Source organism: Anas acuta, chromosome Z (genome assembly GCF_963932015.1).
Source record: "Anas acuta chromosome Z, bAnaAcu1.1, whole genome shotgun sequence".
In the NCBI taxonomy this organism is placed as follows: Eukaryota; Metazoa; Chordata; class Aves; order Anseriformes; family Anatidae; genus Anas; species Anas acuta.
Window position 1 is genome coordinate 10613532 of NC_089017.1, and position 24595 is coordinate 10638126.

The following is a 24595-nucleotide window of genomic DNA, read 5'->3' on the forward strand; positions in this document are numbered from 1 at the left end:
CAGAATTACATTCAGCAAGACTGTTTCCCAGCTCATCAGAGAACAAAAGTACAGATAGTTTTAAGAAATAATATCAGCTTTTGCAAATGCTATAGAGCCCAAAATAAAGACAGTTAAATCTCATCCTTCATTGTTTAAGCTGAGCACTCCAGCAATGAAGAGGAGAATTTTCACTAATAAGGTGTTTTAATATTTGCTGACTTTGTTATCAGAATGATGTGCTTTCCTGATCTGCCTAGTTCAGTCAAGGACAGTGTTTTTCATATTCTTTCTTTTGTGCTTGTAGTTGTTTTTTAAAGTGCTGTTAAAAACAGAAGAAGAAGCAACCATTGAGCACCGCATTTTTTCTGTGAAAGGAATGAGACAGTACTTTTTCATAAAGCATTCTCAGGTCTGAGCTACTAAATTAACTCTTCAAAATATGAAGTCATCAGCAAATTGTTTTAACAAACTGCTTTGCCTCTTTTTCCAAAGTATTACTTTAGGAGTTAAATCAAACCACTCATAACTCTTATCGTCCTAAGTCTTGACATAGCCCCCTTTTTAACACTTTGCATTACTAATTTTCATTCCTCATTTATATGAATAGCTCATGTTCCATCCACATTGTTCTGTTACCCCAAATCAATCTGCATTACCAAGGTTTTCATATGAACAAAATTAGAATACTGTGAAAATCGAAGGCCATCATACTAGCACAGTTTTCCTCGGTCACTACAATCCAAATTCATCAAATTGATTCTTTTCTGTACATCTCACATAGCAGAAGTGATCTTATTTGCTGGATCAGTTCTCTTACATGTACAGCACTGCTGAATCAGGATACAAGTTGGAAGTAGACAAGGGAAAACTGAGAAAGCGTAAGATGGGTCTGGCAAAATGTATTCTTCCTTGTTTTGTATTTCACCTTTAGGAACACAGACTTGAAATTTTCTGTGTTAAAAGTTATGTATCTAAACTGAAATATAGTATGCTAATTTTTTGAAGAAGGTAGACTCTGGTCATACTGACATTAGAAGAAGTTACTGGTTCTCCATTAAAACAGGGACCTGTCTAACACAGACACGGCTAGATAGAACCTTAAATACTCAGATTTGAAAACATGCAGTCAAAACTTTAAGCTGGGAGCAGATACCTAAAACTGGTGCCTAAAAACCATTTTTTTTTCCCCAAAAGGCCATATATTTATGTTCACATATAGAATTCTAAAGCTCCCTGTCCAGTATTTCTTGGCCCAAAAAATGAGTGAAGTTGATATGGAAAACTTAAATTTGGGAATAAATTAAAAGAAACTACGGCTACAGCCAGAATAAAGTTTTCTATACTTTGTATTCTGCAGTGTTGGTGTAAGTATGGTGAAATTGACAGTATTTAAAAGCTAAATCATTACATTTACCAACATTTTCTTTGTTCCTACCACATCACTTCAATTAATGACCTTTTCTTCTTTTTTTTTTTTGCAACTGATTGATACAGCCCATGACATAATTAATGTTCTGCCTTTAGAAAGAGTGATGTTCTGCCTTTGAAAAGAGTAATATTATGGCTTTTGACGCCACCATATTTTAGTTTCTAAGAGAGAAGAATACTTTGTCTATGATTTAGTGGAGTTACATGCTATTAATGATGTTCTCTCAGCTTAGGCAAACAGAACCCATCGCATGCTCTGCAACAAGACTACTGGTAGTGTGTCCCAAGCAGGCAGAATTTTCTTCTTGTCTTCTTCCGTTACATATATTGTCAGTGCCAAGATCCTGTTCATATCAAAAAGCTCACTCTGTCTTTGCAAGGAGTCTTGGTAGAGTCATGAATGCAATATGGAAACTGTTGATACCAAAGGGTATTTTTATTTCTTCTTGCTACAGAACTTTAACATTTATATAACCAAAAATTCTTCTATAAATTTGTAGGACTTTGGAATTCTTTTGGCAGAGAAGGTGGAAGTTAAAGATGCAACAGAGATGCAGATTCCTGCTAATATGTTTTTGCTCTGTGTTTTCAGAAATTGAGTTTCCATGGTTCCTAGTTGTTATCTTCGGAGCATGTGGGCTGGCTGTAACGGTGATCTTAATCCTGTTGTCTAAACAACCAAGGTAGGGATCTTTGTCCATCAGATTTTATTTACTTGTAGTTTAAAAAAAAGGATGCTTCAACTTTTTCAAATTTGGGGGAGTAGAAATTATTTTGACTGTTGCTGTCCATCCTCTTAAGTTACATGGATGCTGGTATATGTACATGTACATACTGGTCCTTGAGCAGGAGGAATCTGATTATTTTGACAGCTTCCATTCATTTTAGATTGCAGAACATTTTATAATACAGTATTTACTTAGTTAATGTACTTAGGCTTTGAAGTTTTGTTGGTTTTTTTTTGTCCATTCAAATTTTGTAAATGCTGTCTTTACACACTTCCTGTTCAAAAGTTTCACTCAAACATATGGCTTTATATTTGTTTTTGTTCTTGGACTATTCCAGTAATCTGACTAGTTCTTTACTGAGCCAAGGAAAAGAACTTGAGTCATAGGGCAGTATTTGGTATCTGTGGATAGACTGCCGCTCCTATAAATAACAGGAACAAAATAAGACAAAACTCAGGATTGTGTCATTTATAAAAATGACATGATGGCACATTTATAAGAATGACAGAATGGTCTCAGAGTGAACTCATCCCCTAAAACATGTGTTCAGGGATGGGCTTTGGCAGAACTAATTCACCTTAGATGTCATTACAATACTGTCCTAGACTATGGAGCAGCACCATGGTCCAGCCCCAGTGCACGCAGGCATGTTGTTAGTGGTGTTATATATACACGTGAAAAATGAACACTGAAGTGTTTTGCATTGTACAAGGACAATGTCACTGAAATGAAAACAAGATGGTGCAGTTGGAGCTACCTCTAAAAAAATAATTTAGGCCAGCAGCTCTATGGTTTAGCAGTGTTCAACTTCCAGTAAGCCACTCCCTACAATAGTATCCTGATCCTGGAGTTAAGGTCAAGGTTCCCAACACAATGAATGGCAAAAGCTAGACATGTCAGATTGGTGCAAGGAGATCTCACACACAGGACCAGAAGATTACCACTTGACACACTGAGCAAGGAGAGGCTTGGTCACAAAAAATCCCGAGGGCTGAAGCATGTCTCTGATCACAGCTCATTTTCTTCAGTGCTAATCATGATTACTGGAGAAAACTTTTCTCCACTGAGTACCCTTTATCCAGGATGTACTTCTGGACCTATACGCCTCCCATTCCTTCAATCTGGTGCATATGAATGTTGTGCTGGGAGTGGCAATACCTCCTGCAGAGGAGACATAGGCTGCACAGATTTCCAGCAATGCAAAATATCCAGGTTGTTTCTTCCTGTATCTGGAAAGATTCAAATTCATACTTCTTCAATCTGATCTGACAAGTTCTGAACTAGGCTCTCTAGGACAGATGCCCCAGGTTTAGGCCATTCTCTTTGAGAGTTGAGAGATGCAGGCTTAAACTACCTTAAGGCTGAGTGTAGTTTTCTCTCCCTGATTATTTCTCGAGGCAGAGAGTGGTAAACTCTGTCAGCTGTTTTGTTAGATGCAGTGCCCAGTCCTGCCAGAATATCTGATTTGTGGATTCAACTGGAAATGCAGATCTTAAACTAGTACACTGACAGCACAGCTAGCACAACCCCTTCAGGGATTAAGTGGAAAATTACAGGATTTCTGGCTCTCATTGAGGCTTTACTGGGCAGAACATTTGAGGGTCTGCCAAAAAACAAAAACAGCTGGGGAATGTGGGCCTTCTGTAGTTAAGCAGAAGGTGCCTAAATTTCTCTCTAGCACTTCTTCAGACTCCTCTGATAATCCCTGGACCTTGCTGAGGTCACTAACATTACAGCAAAATTAATAATTGGATTTGTTTCTACCATTCTCACCATTTACCTTCTAAAATAGGCAAGTAGTCCAGTATAAAGACAACACTGAATTTCTCTTTTGGGGAGTACGGGAAATCTGTTTGCAAAAGAAGCAGGGAGGTAAAATGGAGGAGGATAGGCATCACCCACTGATGCTGGATTTTTATCAATGTTATTTCCCAAATAATTTGAAATTCTTTTTATGAAGGGTTAGAAAAATAACTGTTTTCACAGTGTGTACATGCATAAGCAACTTACTCAGTCTTTGTCTACAAGGATAAAACTTTGCTGTTATTATATATTACTTTTTGCATTAATAATTCAGAAAACACAACAGTCATAGAGATAAAATACTGGCCTGCATTTATGCTGTTGTGTTTCTGTTTTATTTATTAGTTCTAAAGTAATCCATTCTTTTCACCAACTCCCTTTTTCTGTTCCCCTCTTTAAATTTATTGGGCTTATGCAAGACTACTTTATCCCTCAAAAAAAAAACTTTGGGAAATTACATAAAAAGGGAAAGTATTGACAATGCTCTAGGAATTTACTCTCCTTCTATGAGTGTTAAAATAACAGAATGGTGTCAGAATGGAGTCCAGCATAAGTGTATATGATTTCAGCAAGGCAGGCTGCAGAAAGCTTTTTTATTATTTGGAATGAGAGAAAAATAACAATCATTCTTTTCCTAAGCACTACTTTAAATTGAATTTTCAAGTATTTCAATTTTTAAGTAAGTCTAAACACAATGTAAAGATCTTTTCTTTCAAGCTTCCTCAGAAAGGACTGCTGTAAATTAAAAACTAACATTTATTTTTTCCAGGTTAAAAATGCTGATTTTTCCTCCTGTGCCAGTTCCAAAGATTAAAGGGATTGACCCAGATCTCCTGAAGGTAATTTTGTGCTTTAAAATCTACAGTGGGAATCCCAGTAACAGGTAACGATTGTTGTCCCTCGCAGAACAAATCTGTATGAAAAAACTGCTACATTTTATGGCAACATGGGGGAGTTGCAACAAATTAGTTTTCAAAAACACAGAAAAAAAAAATGGTACCTTGCAGTTATTAGATCAGCCGCAGTTACTTTTGCTTAAATTGACATCATAAAAAGCACAGACATCGTTATTCTTTTCTTTGCAACATCCCTTTTTTCTTGTTTTATAGAAAGGAAAGCTAGATGAAGTGAACTCCATCTTAGCCAGCCATGACAGCTACAAGACACAGCTATACAATGATGACTTGTGGGTCGAGTTTATTGAGCTGGACATAGACGACTCCGATGAAAAGAACAGAGTCTCAGACACCGACAGGCTCCTGAGTGATGATCGTCTGAAATCACACAGCTGCTTGGGAGCAAAGGATGATGATTCTGGACGGGCCAGTTGTTGCGAACCAGATATTCCAGAGACAGACTTCAGTGCAAGCGACACGTGTGATGCCATCTCTGATATCGATCAGTTCAAAAAGGTAACTGATAAAGAAGAAGATCTCTTGTGCCTTGACAGGAAAGATGATGACGAGTCCCTTCCAACTCTTGCTGACGCAGACGCCCAGCAGCCACATACCAATACGCAGTCTGAACGCAGCGAGTCGTGGCCACCTTTTGCAGACAGCAGCGACTCAGCTAGTCCATCAGTCCATACCCAGCTCAGTAACCAGAATTCCTTGACAAACACTGACTTCTATGCGCAAGTGAGTGATATTACTCCATCAGGCAGTGTTGTACTTTCACCAGGGCAGAAATCCAAGGTGGGGAGAGCACAGTGTGAAGGCTGCACAGAACAAAGCTTCGACATGGACAGTGCCTATTTCTGCGAGGCAGATGTGAAAAAATGTATTGCTGTGACTTCCCAGGAAGAGGATGAGCCGCGTGTGCAGGAGCAAAGCTGTAATGAGGACGCTTACTTCACCACAGAAAGCCTTACCACTACTGGTATCGGTCTTGGGGCTTCAATGGCAGAAACCCCAGGTCTGGAGATGCCTGTCCCAGACTATACTTCTATCCATATAGTTCACTCTCCACAAGGCCTTGTGCTCAATGCAACTGCACTGCCTGTGCCAGAGAAAGAATTCAACATGTCTTGTGGCTATGTGAGCACAGACCAGCTGAACAAAATCATGCCGTAGCTCTCCTTTGACTAGGTGTGTGCAGTATTTCACAGCAGAGAGTCAGCTTGGGCTTGTATGCTGAAACCAAAATGAAGTCTAAACGTTTCTCGTGGTTCTTATAATTTTATCTCAAGTGTTGAAGCATAAAATATTCATCAAAATATTCCTATTGTTCTGTAAATATTATCTATGAATTTGTCTTGAGACTGTTTTACTAGCCGTGACTGTCTTGTTCTCGTGGGTGTTGATTTTTGTGATACTGAACATTGAAATGACTATGTTTAATGTACAGTAAATCATGCTTTTCGATAAAGCTAAAAATCAGGTGGTCTAAAGTCTAAGAATTTAGTAAAAATCAAATGCTGTTGACAGAGATCTTTATATCAATAATTGGGAACTGAGCATAGGTTAAAAAAAAAAAAAAGTAATTTGAATAAAACATTTATTTTGATCTATGTAAATTAATAAAATGTATTTTAATATTTTAGTCAAAAAAGCGTAGATGTTTTATATTATACTACACACTGTAGTTTAATTATGATGACCCATCCAAGGAGCGTAATTGCTGCAATCTTAAAAAGGAGTTTTCTGTTTTATAAAATTTTTGTTTGCAGCAAAAATTAAAAGTAGATTTTTACAGAGCCATTTTATACCTCCAGAGGAATCTGTAGAGAAATTTTGAAATATCGTAGGAACTTAGAGCAACTGATCCTATTACTTTCTTATGGTGACTAATATAGAAATATATAGAAAATTTAAAGTTTTATAGAAAACTTTAAACTATACAAATTATTTGGACAAAAGATTCTGTTCTTCGTCGAGTTCTGGTTAATGATAATAATACACTTTTTTATAAGCAAGATTTTGTTGACCACAAAATTAAATAGCATGAAACTACACTTTAATTGAAAAATTTTGAAAACACATGAATAAGCTCTGGTGACTTAACAGCATAATCTTTTTGCTTTTGACCAACTTCTGAAGCCCTCCAACAGCCAAAGCTACCGCTACAGTTATTGTTTGTGCCACATGAAGTATTGATTAAGAAAATAAAACAAGGACTTCAGGATTTGGCCAGCAGTTGATTTTTAAAGCTAAAACCGGGTTGAAAGGCTTCAATGGAACAAGCAAATTGAATACAGTATTGTTCAAATGAGTTTATCTTCTTTGCAGCCTAACAGCATCTCCTGTGACTGAGTTAGGCAGACTTTCTTAGGAAAGGCGAGAAAGCCAAAACTCAGTGGGAATGCTCTCTTTGTTATTAAGTATACTAAGAGCTTGATAGGGCTTTGTAATGAAATGTTATTGCTTCAGAAGTTACCTTGCTAGGCTATAGTTCCGTCATGACGGGGTTCTTCTGAGAAAGCAAATGGGGATGTTCATTGCCATTGTCTGACCTGAACAGCGTGTGAAGTGCAGTGAATGCAGGTCTTGCTCATGATGTCTCCCACTGAACTCACTGATGCTCTCTTTGTGACCAAGGGCTACAGGACTGGGCCCAACTATTCAGTGGGATTTTTACGTTTAGCACGTACTTTATGGTAAATGTGCATTAGATATTCTGCTAATTTGCTGCTATATTTTTCTAACAGCTACATTATTTAGTTTCATATAAAATTTCATAGATGATAGACACTAATGCAAGTAATGCCTATGTGTGTGTTTGGAAGAAGTTTCTTACTCTGTTTCTATTGCCAAAAATAGTTAAATACCTCAATCAAACTCAGAATGTCATTTTGGTACTTTACTGGTCACACAAGCCATTATAAGCCGGTCAGAAGATGTGTCTTTCAGTTTCTATTTAACTTTCCTTATGTCAGTGTTTTGTTTGTTTTCCTCAAAGTTTAATAAATGTATTGTCTTTGATCTGTCCTGACACACTGTGTTTTATTTCAGATAATTCAATGTTTATGGAGAAGAGAGATTCTGTCAGGATCACGTATTTCTTACTGAATAAAGTGTAAGGCATCTTTCCTTAGAAGAGAGGCAATACCTGCTGGATTCAGTGTTTTCACTGGCTGATATGTATTTAGTTAAAAATAGAAGTACAGGCCTAAATTTATAGATAGAGATTGGACATGCTGTACCCAGAATTGGCCCAGACATGTGTTACTAATTTAGCAGGCCAGTTTACCTTTGGCTGGAACAGCCTGTGGTTGCAAATAAATAAACTGCATTAGCTCAAGATTTACACCTACAGTTCAATCTACAAATCAGATATTCTGACAGACCTCGATAGTTATTTACAGTTATACCCAAAACCTACCAGTATTGAACTCTGAAAAGTCAGAAACGCCAGATAGTCTGTCTCTATGAAAAATGCCATATTTTGAATGTTTCCCAGTGTGTAATGCAGTAATTTACTACTGCTGGTCTTCTCTATCCAGGAGTAGAGAGGGAGCTGTTGGAATCCAACTGGACACGGGTAAACCCTTTCCTCCCCAGGGAATCACTGTATAGTGATTCTACAGTTTCTTCTACACAGAAGTCCAGTGGCATGTGAGGTATATAATCAGGCTTCCAAGTGTTGATCCAAACAGCACAGGTCTGATGTAGATTGTCTCATCTAAAAGCCAAAAGGATGGTAGACTTACCAGCTGAATTGATCCTCAGTGGACAGAAACGGCTCAAGGAAAGTAAACGTATTTTTGTCAGGTGGGCCTAAATTACCATTTTAGCTAAGAGCCTAACAAGCTACCTAGATGACCAGATACAGCTGTCTGCTTTAGGTGAGCTGGTGAGAGCTCTCCAGTCTTCATACCTCAAGGGTACCATTGACATTTTGTTCGCACCCAGACACAAAAATATATTTGTTAATTAAGGTGTCTTAATGATTTGCTGAAAGACAAGCAAAGGAGGGCTGTTGCTGTTCTCTTATGGTTTATGCTCTGTGTAAAAGCTTCAGCTACAGAACCCAATGCAAATAAACTATCATGCTGAGTAAATGTGGCTGCTTATAGCTCCTGCTTGAAGAGGTAAGCTTCAGAAGGCAAAGGAGGTAGGAGCTACAGTGATCTTCCTACAGGAATATCTTTTTTGGCCAGAACATCTTCTGTGTGCAGCTCACTCATATAAGCAAGAGACAGAAGGAGTGAATGGCTCAAGATAGGTGTATGTTTGCAGGGAGGTAGTGTAGCCTTGTTTGGTGGTAACTATCTCCAACCAATTTAAAAGGACTGAGGAAAGCCCAGTTGAGTTCCTGCCTGTCTCCATCTGTAGTGTAGCTCAAGTATTTACATGCCTGGTGTTGGTACACTGCGTACAATTCACTTGATCAGAAGACAGATCCAAGTGTCAAGCTTCCGGCTATCTGAACTTTGCATTTTATACTGGCAATTCGCTGTTTTCCTGTGGAACAGAGCAACCTATTATTTCAAGGTATGATGCACTTTTCAGATACAGAAAAGCTTTTATTACACTGCTGCAAAGCAGCTTATTTATTTACTTTCACCTTTTCTTTGAAATGGAGGAAAAAATATACCTGTGCTGTACAGAAAGAGCCTCTGGACCAGTAATTTGTTATTATCTCTCTTATACTGAGAAGTAATGATACATACTGTACAAATGCTGGATGTATAAGTCAATGTAAAAGTGACAGAATTCACTCTTAAAAATGCTGACTAAATTTATACTTAATAAGTTTAATCAATGGCTAAAAGTTTAGGGTGAAAAGAAGTACATTTCATAGGGACACTTTAAACAAGATGTATTTTGATCGTAAATACAGTAATTTTTACTGCATCTAAAGCTTTTGGCATGTAAATGGGCCTTAATTTTTCCCATTCTTGGAGTGACTTTTTGTGGTTGTATATTGTCTGGCAGAGGCTGATCTGTATGGATATCTATATTTGGTAACCATGTTGGTTCTCAAAAAGCAAAAAGGACTTAATTTTCTGTGCTGACTGCCTTTTGTCATCATCAAGAAGCACACCTTAGTCTGATTTTTAGCCATTTTTCTCCATCAAGGAAAATGTGCATTTCCCAGGCTTCCAAATTACTGAAAAGAGACACCACCATCTATACCAGTTTCCACAGAGATAAATCATTTTGTGAAACAAAATAACTTACATTTCTGTTCTTTACTACTTGAGTTGAAATATTTTTTTCCTGACTTGTTATACAGTAGATGAGATCAGCAGGTTATGACAGTTGTTCAGTCTTTCTGAATGAAACATTATCAAAGGTATATTCTGTTTTTTCAAAATAGTAAGCATACTAAAGAAGACGTGGGAGGTGTTCTATAGACTTCTGTTTTTGTTGATGCTTCAAGTTTATGAAGGCATTAAATGCTGGGAGCACTCTACTGTCCTTCACAGCTTAGTACCACCACTTAAGAAGACCAGAGGAACAGACAATTCCAAAATGTCAAAGGTCTAGTGGGTGAGAAAGAAAGCCAGCTGGGCTGAGTGGTGATCTTAGTGGTGAGCTTAGTGGTGATCTTAGTGGTGAGTTTAGTCCACCTAAGCTCTAAGCTTAGGTGGACTAAGCAAGTGTATGGGCACTGGAAGTGAGACTGGGCAAGGTGGGAGGACTGCAGCAACGCTGTTTGCCATTGTAGGGAGAAAATTTGAGCAAAGCTCAATTAGAGTTGAAGCTGACCAGAACTGTGGGGATAATAAAAAGTTGTTTAAACATTTGTTTGTTCATTTGCTTTTTAATATGTTAACAGCAAAAGGAGACTGAGAGATAGCATTGGTCTGTTACTTGGTGAGGGTAGTCACCTCACAAACAGAGATGTAGACAAAGCAGAGACATTTAATGCCTTTTTTGCCTGTCTTCAACACCAGTGATGAGCTGTGGGTCTCCTGGAGACCTGAGTTGAAGGACTATGACTGCAGTAATGATAAACTCCCAGCTGACCCCAAACTTACGTGGAAATTGCTGCTCCAGCTGGATGCATGTAAGCGTATGGGGCCCAAGAGGATTCATCCCAGGGTACTCAAAGAGCTGGCTGATGTCATTGTGACTTCTGTTAATTATTTTTCAATGGTCTTGGGAATCTAGAGAGGTCCCAGTCAATTGGAAGCTTGTTCCAGTTTTCAAGAAGGGCAAGAAAGAAGACCCTGGTAATTACAGACCTGTCAGTCTCAGTTCAGTGCCTGGTGAATTTATGGAGAATATTATTCTGGGAGTTATTGAAAACCTGAAGGACAATGCAGTTTTTGGTCACACCCAACATGGGCTCATGAGGTGGAATCCTCTTTAATGAACTTCATTTAATTTTATGACAAGGTTACCCACCCTGTTGACCAAGGGAAACCAGTTGATGTAATCTTTCTGGATTTCAGCAAAGCTTTCAATACTGTTTCTCATGAAATCCTTCTGGACAAAATGTCTAGCATATAACAGGACAAATACATAATGTGATGGGAGAACAGTTGGCTGATGGGTCAAGCTCAAAGGATTGTGGTAAATGGGGTTACGTCAGGCTCGCAGCTGGTCATCTATGGGGTTCCACAGGGCTCCATTTTAGGGCCAGTTCTGTATAATGTTTTCATAAATGACTTGGATGCAGGACTTGAAGTCCTACTGACCAAGTTTAAGGACAACACAGAATATCCTGAGTTGGAAGGGACCCAGAAGGATCACTGCATCCAACTCCTGGCTCCACATAAGGCTACCCCAAAAATCAATCCCTAAGTCTGAAAGTACTGTCCAATTACGTCTTGAACTCTGTCAGGCTTGGTGCTGTGACCACTAAACTGGGAGGAGCTATTGACTCCCTTGGGGGTAGAGAGGCCTTGTAGACAGATCGTGAAAAATGAGGGTGCTGGGCAATCACCAACAATATGAAGTTTTACAAAAGCAAGTGCCAGATTCATCACCTGGAACAGGATGGGGGACGAAATGCTGGAGAGCAGCCCCATGGAAAAGGATCTGGGGGCTTTGGTTGACAGCAAGTTGAACACAAGCCAGCAGTGTGCCCTGGCAGCCAAAAGAGCCGAACATATGCTGGCGTGCATCAGGCACAGCAACGCTAGCTGGTCAAGGGAAGTCCTTTGTCAAGGTCAATATCCTGCTCTGCTCTGCGCTGGTGTGGCCTCACCTCCAGTGCTATGTGCAGGTTTGGATACTTCAAAATGAAAACTATTGGAAGGTGTCCAAAGGAGGGCTATGGAGAAGGTGAAGGATCTGAAGGACAAGACGTATGAGGAGCAGCTGAGGCCCCTTGGTTTGTTCATCCCCGAGCAGAGCAGGCTGAGGGGAGGCCTCATGGCGGCCTGCAGCTCCCTCACGAGGGGAGCGGAGGGGCAGGCGCTGAGCTCTGCTCTCTGGGGACAGCGACAGGACCCGAGGGAACGGCATGGAGCTGGGACAGGGGAGGGTCAGGCTGAGGATTAGGGAAAGGCTCTGCACCCAGAGGGTGGTTGGGCACTGGGACAGGCTCCCCAGGGCAGTCAGTGGTCATGGCACTGAGACTGCTGGAGTTCAAGAAGCCTTTGGACACTACTCTCAGACATGGGGTCTGGTTTCTGGTTTGTGCTTTGTGGAGCCAGGAGTGGGACTCAATGATCCTTGTTGGTCCCTTCCAACTCAGGATATTCTGTGGTTCTATGATTAGCTGATAGGACAATGTATATATCAGTGCAGTTGCAAGTTGTAAATCCATCTGAAATGTAGCCAGAGGCAACCTTTACTTCCCTGCACTGAGGTGTTATCACCAGGGTTTATTACCACATAGCCTGCAAAAAGGAGTGTCTGACACAGGGTGCCAGACTATTTTGAGATGAAAAGAGAGAATAAAAAATAAAGCATGTTGTTGTTGTTTGTTTGTTTAATTAAAGAAGCAATGTAGATTTTGTTGGGGAGGTCAGTGCTACCGGGTGGTCAGTGCTACAGAAGATTCCTATTATATTACACGTTTTCCAGTTGTAATTCAGAACATCCTAGTTCACCAAAATGGAGAAATTGGTAATAACCAGCTTTTATATGCAATTGAGTTTGAGGAGAGAACACTGGATGTATTTTTATGCTGGAGTTCCCTCTGTTAAAATCTAATTTCATTGTACAAATTCTGATTTCCGGCTAATCATTGATTGGATGCACAGCCAGTGCTTGAACTACTATAGAAACCATGCCCTTAGGCCAAACAGAAGCAAGATCCAAGTATCATAGAATTTTAGGGGTTGGAAGGGACCTTGAGAGATCATCGGGTCCAACCCCCCTGCCAAAGCAGGATCCTCAGAGCAGGCTGCCCAGGTAGGAGTCCAGATGGGCCTTGAATATGTCCAGAGAAGGACACTCCACAACCTCCCCTGGGCAGCCTGTCCCACTGCTCTGTCACCCTCACCGTGAAGAAGTTAAGTTCTTTCTAATATTGGTGCCTAACTTCCAGTGATCCATAAAATTGCACAGAGCCTCTTCAGCTCCAGCCGTAGTCGGCAGGATTCGAACCTGCGCGGGGAGACCCCAATGGATTTCTAGTCCATCGCCTTAACCACTCGGCCACGACTACACACAATTTACTACTTACTGGCAACTACTCAAGACTCACCTTACCTGTTCTGTCTCACACTAACAATTTCACCATCCTTGTTCCTAGGTGCTTATTATTATACTAGACACCTCACCTAGTTTGTTTCCTCCTCACCTTGTGACCTCATCCCACACCTCTCTGGACTCAGATCTAAGCTCTGAGTGTTTCCTCCACCAGCAGGCTCCCAGTCATGCTTTGTGATGCACCTAAGTGCTGCAGTTCTGCCTGCTGAACTCTGGTCTTACTCCGCCACTCCTCTCTGTTCATTCCCTGTTCCTTGTGCTCAGCATTCACTCCCCACCGCAAAAGTAGCCCAAATCCATTTCTATGATTTGTATATTGCTCAAGAACTCTGGAATAACTGTGTTGAGTAAACATTTCCTCACCTTCTCTCATCAGGACTACTAGAAAACGTACTAGAGAAAGTTCAGAAGCAGATAAAAGGGAGGAAACACAATAACAGTGGTGTTTAAGAATCACATCCAACAGAGCAGCAGCCAAAAGGAGTCAGCAACGCACAGGGTAATTAGTTGTAGGTGGAGCTGTAGGAGTGGTGTGGATGACAACTGTAGTCAGTAGTTGAAATGAAAAGCAGATGCAACTTTAAAAATCAATGCATCTGGTAAATTGACAGAATTTTTACAGGTTTATTTTTTTTTTGTACAGGCTTCAGTATTTCTTTTTCATAATAAAAGCTTCTTAATCCTAATACATGAAATTTAGCAGATTGATTATATATCAGCTTCCTAAAATAGGGAATCCAGAGAATCCTTCCACAGCATGTTTCAAATTGTGAGAGAACATAGATGAACTCCCCTCCTTCCAACTGGAAGGAAGGAAGTCTGCAGAGGCTTATCCTTAGGGAGTGGGAGTAAAAGTGAAGTTGAAGAGCTGACAACTTTCTTTAGTCTCCAGTCACAGATGCTATAAACGACACTTCCACTACCATCTTTGTTCTGCTTTTGAGCTCAAGAAAATAAAATCTGTTCACTAAGAAACACCTGAGGCCTACACATGCCAGGCAACTGCTTCCTCATACTCTTTTTTTTTCCAGTACTAAAATTAAGAGAATATATATTTTGCATATTTTTTCACTTGCATTGCATATGAAGCTTTATGGTATTATACCAGAAAGATATTAAGTGCAGAATCATACAGTGTTGGGTCACTTTCTCATACTAAGAAAGAAATTAAATTTCCTGATCTATTTCACAGCAGCTATCCCTGTAGCACATACAGTGCTACAAACTTGAATTACAAACAAAGGAAATAGCAACCTTGCCCTTCTGAATGGAAAACTTCTTCAGGAACTAATTCTGTGAGCCAACTAAATGTACTTTCCTTGGAAGAGTAAGACACAAGCCTGGAAAGCTACCAACATGATTCCTAGCAAAAGTGTGCTACTAAATAAGTGGGTCCAACCCAACAACGGACCATAAGTTTGATACCCAGAGTTAAGATCATTATCATCACTCTGCCCTCTCTCTGTAGCCTAGCAGTGTGGAATTCCTTAAGTTAAATTTTTGCTTATGTTTTGGAATTCTTTCATGGCTCCCCACACTTTTTTTTTTACTTTTTTTAAAATTTTTTTTTTTTAATTTTTTTTTTTACTTTTTTTTTTTTTACTTTTTTATATCAGAAAGATTTGCTAGTGCCTTGAAAATGCCGTGAAAACTTCTAAGTGAAATTTCCTGAGCCACAGACAAGGGATTTTAATGGAAGAATGTGTAACTCTGGAGAAGCATCTGTATGAACTGCAATTAGATTTGTAAACACAGAGAATTTAAAAATGCAAAATGTTGCTTTTAATCATCTTGGAAAATGGTGTTTTAGATGTATTTAAGAAACTATCCTCCTTGCCAATCTGACCTATACAAACACATCCATGTGGTTCAAACACTCACTACCACCCTGATTTTTTAGGAGTACACGAAAATTAGGCCAGGAGAAGTTCAGTATTACTTTAAAAGAGACCTAGAATCACAAATAAATTATAAAATAATTGTTATGAATGTGCTTAAAATTGTAACAGTTTGGCTCATTGGTATGTCAACAGAAAGATCAATCTTATGTAAATGAGAAAGCAAAGAAATGCAGACTAGGTTAGGGTTTCAGTGGAAAAAAAAAATATATATTTTTCTTGAATTCATCCTTCTTTCTCTCTTGCTGTTCTCTGTTGCTGTTCAACCCTAAAGTTCATCAGTCTTCTTTGTCATATCCTATTCAAACTGGATAGAATATCTATCTGTTAAATGCTTCCAAGCAAAAACTGTCTTTTTCTAAGCTTGCACAGCAGCTTGCAGGAGAGAGCTTTGGCGTGGTTGGAATGCTGACATGGCTGCTGTATCAAAAGTTAAGATCTCTAGACCAAAATAAATAAATAAATAATAAATAAATAAATAAAAAGTAAAGCAATTGTTTTAGTGACTTCAAGTTTTATTTAAAAAAAATATTCAGTAAAAAATGTGTTTCTGCTGATTATGTTCTATCAGAAATTGGCTCAAAGCTGATGGTATTGACACAATAATGAAGAACATTTGATTACTGAAGAGCAACTTTTAAGCTCAGTTCAAAAGAATTTGAACCTGTGTACAGATAGACATTTTCTTCCTGGTAGCAGCAATTAAAATTTTGTATTAGTATAATTAAGTCATTCAGTCTCGGTATGTCCTTTCTCTTTGGGTTTTGGTATGTACTTATGTATTTGAGAGAATTTAAACAGAATCTGCATAAGTGAGCATCTGTGTCAGACAAAGACCAAAAAGCTGTGCTACAAATTAATGTTTTCAGTCCTGCTTGGGTGATGGTTGAGACTTTTAAAACAAAAACATTGTTCTGACAAGCTAAATGACTATAAAGGTCTCTTAGGCTCTAATGACATGTGAGGGGCTTTTTTCCCCTTGGAAACAGCATGTACCAGTCTGCAGCAAAGTGCTGGAACATGTTGTCTATCTTCAATACCATATGGCTAAATATTTTATTAAAAGTTATGCTGCAGACAAACACTGGCTATTCCAGACTAAGATTTGCAGACAGCATGATACAGTGAGCTGGATTTCCATCCACAGTCACAATCGCTTAGAAAGTTATTTCAGAAGGCAGACTAAAGCCTTTTAAAGTCAAGCATGCGATACCACTAATAAAAAAGATTGCGTGATTTTATATCTGACCCTAATGTCTCCTTCTGGAGGCTACAAAAACAAGGGTTTTTACAGAGGCACAGAATGACATACATCTTAGGAGATTTCATTTCCAGTTCACCTAGTGTTTACCTTTTTCTCTGTCTCTCTTTTTTTTTTCATGCATTACCATTATTTTTTCAATGAAGTTATAAAGGAAGGATTAGGTCATCTGTTGCCAAGTGAAAAGACACAAGTACAGAGGAAAAAAAACACTTTGTGGAAGAACATAGTACCTTATTTTATCTGCTTCTGAACAAAATAATAGCTCCAGAACATGCTGAAACTAAGTGGCCTTTTATGTTATTTGGTGTCTCCAATTATGAGGAAAGATAAGGTCGCATACATAATCTTTTTTCCCTTTCCTAATAAGTCCCATTCAGGACTTAAGTAGCAAACATGCATGAGTGATGGTAACATAGAATCATAGAAACAGAGAATCATTTAGGTTGGAAAAGACCTCCAAGATCATCTAGTCCAACTACCATTCTGACCTACCAAGTCCCAACCTTGTCCTATAGCGCCACATCCACACATCTCTGAAATATTTCCAGGGATGGTGACTCAACCACCACCTCGGGCAGCCTATTCCAATGCCTAACCACCCTTGCCATGAAGAAATCCTTACTGACATCTAATATAAGCCTAACACAACTTGAGATTGTTTCATCACATCCTAACACTTGTCACCTGAGGAAAAAGACTGACACCCACCTTGCTACAGCCCCCTTTCAGGTATCAGTAGAGAGCCATGAGGTCTCTCCTCAGCATCTTTTTCTCCAGACTAAACAGTTTCAGTTCCCCCAGCCACTCCTCACGTCTTGTTTTCTAGTCCTTTCACCAGCTTCATTGTTCTTCTCAGAATGCATTCCAGCAGTTCAGTGTCCTTCCTGTGGTTAGAGGCTCAAAACTGGAGGTGTGATCTCACCAGTGCCACGTACAGGGGGACAATCACTTCCCTAGCCCTGCTGTCCACACTGCTTCTGATGCAGGACAGGATGCCTTTTGCTTTCTTGGCCACCTGAGCACACTGCTGGCTCATGTTCAGCTGGGTATCAGCCAACACCCCCAGATCCTTTTCTGCTGGGCAGCTTTCCAGCCACTCTTCCCCAGCATACTGCAGCACTGGACACTTAGCCTTGTTGAATGTCATACAACTGGATATGGCCCATCAATCCGGCCCATACAGGTCCCCTTGCAGAGCCTTCCTACCTTCAAGCAAGTCAACACCCCTGCCTAACTTGGTGTTGTCTACAAATTTAATGAGAGTGCACTCAATTGCCTCATCAAGATCACTGATAAAAACATCAAACAGAACTGCCCTTGATACTGAGCCCTGGGGAACACCAGTTTTGCTGTCAAACAGATTTAACTTCATTTACAACAACCTTTTTGGCCCACCACCCAGCCAGGTTGTTACCCAGCGACTAATACATCCATCCAAGCCATGAGCAGTCAGGTTCTCCAGGAGAGTGCTGTGAGAAACATCATCAAATACCTTGCTAGAGTCCCAGTAACAGCCACAGACTTTCCCTCATCCACTAAACACGTTGTCTTACCACAGAAGGGAATCAGGTCAGCCAAGCAGGACTTGACTTTAATAAACCCACACTGACTGGGCCTCCCTAATAAAGACTGAGGCAAAGAAGGCATTAAGTACCTCAGCCTTTTCCTCATCTCTAATCACCAAGTTTCTCCCATTTCCAATAAAGAATGGAGATTCATCTTGGTCCTCTTTTTGTTCTTTGTTTATTTATAAAAACATTTTTCACTGTCTTTTTCTGCAGTAGCCAAATTAAGATCTAGCTGGGCTTTGGCTCTTCTAATTTTCTCCCTGCATAACTTCACAACATCTCTGCAGTCCTCCTGAGTTGTCTGCTCCTTCTTCCAAAGGTCTTAAACTCTCCTTTTCTTCCTGAGTTTCAGAAGAAGCTCTCTGTTCAGCCAGCCTGGTCTTCTTCCCCACTAGCATGGGTTTTGGCACATAGGGATGGCCTGCTGCTGCACCCTCAAGATTTCATTCTTGCGAAACTTTCAGCTTTCCTGCACTCTTTCGCTCTTTAGAACTGTCTCCCAAAGGACTTTGTCAACCAGGTCCTGAACCAGACAGAATCTGCCCTCCAAAAATCCAAAGTAGCAGTTCTGCTGACTGCCCTCCTTGCTTCTCCAAGGATAAAGAACTCCACCATATTGTGATCACTGTGCCCACAACAGCTTCCAACCATCACGTCATCTCCCACAATACGTACCCTGTTAACAAAATACAGGTCAAGTAGGCCAAGTGGTGTACCTTGCCTAGTCAGTTCCCTCACCACCTGCATCAAGAAGTTATCATCCACACATTCCAGAAATCTCCTAGTCTGCTTCTTCTCCACTGTATTTTATTTCCAGCAGATGTCTGGGAAGTTGAAGTCTCTGATTAAAAGAAGGGCTAGGGATCGTGACACTTCTCCTGACTGCTTACAAAATATTTCATCTGCTTCTTCATCATGGATGGTCTATAGCATAATCTTACAACTATATCTCTTTGTTGGCCTTTCCCTTGAGCCTTACCCAGGGACACTCAACCTTTTCATCACCATAACTAAGTTCCAAGCAATCAAGATCTTTCCTACTGTAGAAGGCTACCCCACCTCCTCTCCTTCCCTGCCTATGTCTTCTGATGAGCCTGTAGCCATCCATTTCACTCTGATCATGAGAGCCACCCCACCACATCTGAGGCTTATGATACAGTAGCCCTGAGACTGGGCTAAAGACTCCTGTTCCTTTTGCTTATTTCCCATGGTAGGTGCATTGGTGTAGAGGCATTTAGTTTGGTCGACTACTGAAATTGACTTATTCACTGGCATTCCTGTACATTGAGTTATCCATATTTAAATGAGTTCTAGTACCTTAATGCACTAAATAAATATGTATTTGTCCATATTTGCATGTTTTCATCCTTTGGAGAAACATAGAATATTTGGGAGGACAAAACAGAATTGGGTGCTTCCGTACTAAAAATGAAGCTTGACAGACAGCTTTCACCTAAACTTGAAAAATAAATCCTTATTCCAAGAGTAAAAACAACATAGCAAACAGTATCCTGCTCGCCAAGATACATGATAGTAAAATTTCTGTCTTATTAAGCTACCCTGCAGCTTAATGTTGTAGAACCTGCTCTTCCATGTGCTCTTTCTTCAGCATAAGGGGAATCTTGCAAAGCTTAATTCTGGTAAGTGCTGTCACTGTTGTATTTTAACTGCAGGTGGCACGTTCCTCTGGTATGGCTGAGGTAATAGGGTTGGGTGTTAAAAAAACATGTAATAATAGCATAAAGAACAGTAAAAAAAATCATGTAGGCCTAAACCTGCTAATGGCATTTTAAATGTATACAGATGCTGCTGTTGCTGAGAAATTGAACAGGAAACATGGATGGGACTGTGGTGTCTTGGGTCTTTGACACAGAAAAGTTTCTCCTATGGGGATGCTCATGATTGCAGCAAAATGCATTTGTGTTTACCACTATTAGAAACAGTTTGTAGACTGCACTGTATTAATATAGCATGACCCAGCTACCTGATAATTTCTGTCACAAAAAAAAAAAAAAAAAAATCTCCCTACCTGCCTAATAGGCAGTAGATGTTATACATTTTTCAGTGACCGCCAGACTCTTGAACTTTCTTGCTAGCAAAGTTACTACCCTATGAAAAGGCAAAAAGCAGAATGAACTCTAGACAAACTCATATTTTGGATGTTAGCAATATTAAACTGCTTACTAGTTTAACAGCACTATTTTAAAAGCTAAAACAAAAGAATATTTGCTGTCTTCTAAACTTATTAAAACTTACATGTTTCCCCTCCAACTTATTTTTTTGTTTTGTTTTGTGTATTTCTGTGTCAGGCTTTGTCATCTTTTTTCCCTGAGTCTGTTTTCTGCTTTTCTATCCAGTAATCATCTTCCCAGGGATTCTGTTTGATGGCAAATTAAATAAGACTCAACAGGATGCACTGGCAGACAAAAGGGCCAGCTGTACCCTGGGACGCATCAAACACAGCACTGCTAGCTGGTCGAGGGAAGGGGTTACCCTACTCTGCTCTGCGCTGGTGCAGCATCACCTCCAGTACTGTGTGAGTTTTGGGTGCCGCAATATAAGAAGGGCATAAAAATATTAGAAGGTGTCCGAAGGAGGGCTATGGAGAAGGTGAAGGATCTGAAGGACAAGATGTATGAGGAACAGCTGAGGTTTCAAGCAGAGCAGGCCGAGGGGAGGCCTCATGGCGGCCTGCAGCTCCCTCACGAGGGGAGCGGAGGGGCAGGCGCTGAGCTCTGCTCTCTGGGGACAGCGACAGGACCCGAGGGAACGGCATGGAGCTGGGACAGGGGAGGGTCAGGCTGGGGGTTACGGAAAGGTTCTGCACCCAGAGGGTGGTTGGGCACTGGGACAGGCTCCCCAGGGCAGTGGGCACAGCACCGAGCTGCTGGAGGTCAGGAAGCATTTCTGGTTTCTAGTTTGATTTCTGATTTCTGGTTTGTGCTGTGTGGAGCTGGGAGTGGGACACAATGATCCTTGTGGGTCTCTTCCAACTTGGAATGTCCTAATCTGTGATTCTATGATGTTTTCATGTATGGACATACAGAGTCATGTTATTGGAAAAGACCACAGTGTAACATTTTTGCCTTATAATGAGAGTTGGATTTCAGTCTTCATTCCCTGTCTTCCCTTGAATGTGATTGATAAAATAAAACCACCACTAAATAATTAACTCTAAAAACAGACTGTGCAGTACTTCGTGGTTTACTGTGCTTTAAAATCCTCAACACTTAGGACTGTGGGTTGTTTTTTAAAAAATCTTTAGAGCAATCAACAGTGATTCTGCACCTTTTTGCAGGTCTGAGAAGAGCACTTATGGCTTGTGACATTTCACTTTGATCAAAGCATTGATCTAGTCTTCTCAAACGTATAACTTTATTAAACTTGTTTTTTGATTTTTGTTTTTTCTTTAAGTGCCTACTCTTTAGAACAGGCTTTTGAGGGTGCTGCAGTTTTCAAGTACAATGGGAGGTGTATAACAGATTTTGTGGAAATTGGTTGGTGAAGCAGGAAAGGTGAGCTAGAAAGCACAAACATCACAGAAATTCACCGGGAAATGACAGGAGTTCCCCTTTCCGTATCAATACTTGTCATCATGATGCACCTAGAGTTCCAAGTCTAGTCTATGACTATGAGGGCACTGCCCTTTACCCTCTTTTATCTATCTCAGCCACAGATCTTCTATGCACAAAAATGATTTTCATCATTTTGGCCATGTGTATACGCCAGTGGACAGCAACCTTCACACACTCTGATCATGTTGTTGCCTACAGATAGTACTTGTGACCAGGACTGGTAGGCTGTTACCTCTCTGGATGTTTTCAGACATAAAGGGTTCTGCACGCTCCCAGAGCTATCTGAGTTACACAGACAAGCAGTTCTGGTCTTGAGGACAGCATCAACAGGCACCGAAGATGTGATGTCTTTCTTCTCTGATACAAATAAAACCATACCACCTGAGAATTATTTAGCATTTCTGAGAGCAAGTCCACTTATTCTGGTATGCAAATGTATATGGGTACTTAATTTTACAGCATGATGCTGAAAAAATCAAAGCCAATTAAGTAAATTAACAATTACTTCTGTCTAAGTCCAAGCTTCTAAAACAATTTATCTTCAAGAAGCTTAAATCATAAAATAATCTCCTCCTTGAAGATATTCCAAACTGAACTTGATAAGTCATGAGCAATTCCATCTGGCTTTGAAGCTGGCCCTGCTCAGAGAAGGATTTCGAACCAGGCGAGATCTAGAAGTCCCTTCCAAACTAAATTATTCTGTGAAGACAAATAGTCACCCAGCACTACTAACCCTGAAACCTAGTTGTGATCATTTTAATGACAAGATAGTTAATGTTTTCCTGTGATGCTTTCAGTAAAGGTCTCTAGCTAATGAGCCTGTTCTACAGTTATAACATTTACTGCTATGAGCCCCCCCGCTGAAGAGTCCCCACTGCCTCAGCACAGTTTGTTTCCATGGTAAGGCAAGATACAAAGAAGAATATACAGATGCTCCTACAGGAATTATAGAGATGTTGGTATGTCTCAGTCATCAACTGAACATTAGCCTGGAAAATAAGCATTTTATACCTAATAAGGTGAGAAGAAGCTGGAGGGGGAGTTGTTTAGTTTTCCTGTGTAACTACAGGGTTTGGTTGCCTCTTGATTTCACAGGGATGGTCTTCAGTAACCCGGTGGGTCTCTTTCATTCCAATGTGTCTACTTTCAAACAAACAAACAAACAAAACCATCTTGTCAGAATACAAATCATGCTAGGACAGGGTAATCCTAACTGGATTTGTTATCAATATTCATCACAGAAACAAACAAACAAATAAATAAATGAGTAACTTGCTCTGTCTCATTTGTAAGCTGATCCTTCAGTTTCCCAGCCCACCCAAAGCAGCAGCACAACCTTCCATCACTATGAGCATGGCAGCAGCACCTACACACCATGGCCCCAAATAGCAGCCTTCCTACAGAGCAGATAATGTCCTGACTGCTGCAGTGAGCTCCAGCTTGACCTCCATGGGCCCTGTGGCATGGTTCTCCACTAACATGGCTATCATGGAAACTTTACTCAGAAGCCCTTTGTGGTCATTTACCTCAGAAAAAGGAGTGATCTGCAAGGAGAGTATCACTGCTTGGTAACCATAGCTACAGGCACAGTGTAAATACTTGGAAACTGGAGATAACGGGAATCAATCGATCTCTCTGTCACTCACAGACCTGCTTCCATCCGAAGTCTATTCACCTCTGTTCATAGGAATATTCAGACGTGGAAACCCCCTCACCTAATGTTAATGTTGATGTCAGGAGCCATTTGATGAGATAACTCATGCACTGCCCAGGCAGCAAAATCAGGGCCTTGACAGGTGCTCTGCTGAGGTGTTCAGGTTATGTTTATTTTGGGGGGGAAGCAGAGGGGTAGAGTCACTGCCCCTGGGGTGCTGTCATGACAAAGGCACCCCCTTGCCCCGCTCCCCCAGCCACCACAAGGCTGAGGGGGGTGGAAGCAGCCCTGCTCCCAGAGCCAGCCTCACATCCACAGGGCCACAGGCGGCCATACTCCTCACCTCAGCCTGCTGAGGGAAAAGCTGCAGGCAGCCGTGAGGGGACATGGGGTGAGGTGTGGTGGCAGGGCACGCTGGAAGAAGCTACTGGTGTCTCTTGGTTATGAACTGAGCCCCCCCAAAGGACCTTACTCAGACTCGGGGCACAGGCTGCCCATAGGCTGTGAGGTTGCTGGGGGGGAAAGGCAGGGCCGGTGGGACACAGGGGCCCTTACGTTCACCTCGTGGTAAGGGCTCTGTGAAATCATTTGGGACGGTGGGATTTGCCCTGCTTCTGGGGGCTACCTGGGTGCCAGTCACTTTGGTCTGCCTACTGTGTTGTACATCCCCACAGGGTCCCCAAAGAGTGAGTAATAAAGCATGGGAATGTCAGGTGCCTACCCTAAAGAAGGGTGGGTGGAGGTCAGGAAAATGGTGAGGCAATCTACTGTGTAACTATCACATTCAGCTGAGGTGTGCTGTGAAAAAATCAAAGTTTCTCGGGGATTTTCAGTTATAAATACAGGTTTCACTGTTACACAAAACAAAAATGAAACCTCCAAAACCGTCAGAAGCAATACTTAAAAAATGACAGTGAGAGATGAGGGGGTAGAGATTAAATATAGGCATCGTTTTTATGACTGCTGAAAATACATGTTAATGCTTTAGTTCTCAATGTAGTAAAATAAAAATAGGGAATTCACAAAAGTTATTTTAGAGGACATAACATATGTAGCAATAATTACGCAAAAAGTGATGAATTTTTCTGCTGGAAAAATAAAACATTAATAATACATCATATTATTTTTAATTTATTGTTTT

At 40.5% G+C, this 24595-nt stretch overlaps 1 protein-coding gene and 1 non-coding gene across 8 annotated transcripts in view; one reads left to right on the plus strand and one right to left on the minus strand.

Annotated features, from left to right (window-relative positions):
* The window catches only part of GHR (growth hormone receptor), a 141654-nt gene extending 133783 nt beyond the window's left edge, over positions 1–7871 (plus strand). For all 7 annotated transcript variants that reach the window (XM_068665882.1, XM_068665880.1, XM_068665884.1 and 4 more), the window contains 3 exons: positions 2003–2093; positions 4711–4780; positions 5051–7871. In XM_068665882.1, coding sequence (XP_068521983.1) covers positions 2003–2093; positions 4711–4780; positions 5051–6013 — 1124 coding nt within the window. In that variant the 3' untranslated portion in view covers positions 6014–7871. The remainder of the gene's footprint in view (positions 1–2002; positions 2094–4710; positions 4781–5050) is intronic.
* A 5498-nt stretch (positions 7872–13369) lies between these two features.
* Positions 13370–13451, minus strand: TRNAS-AGA (transfer RNA serine (anticodon AGA)). The gene has a single exon. It is a non-coding gene; the product is annotated as a tRNA-Ser (tRNA).
* Between the last annotated feature and the right edge of the window lie 11144 nt (positions 13452–24595).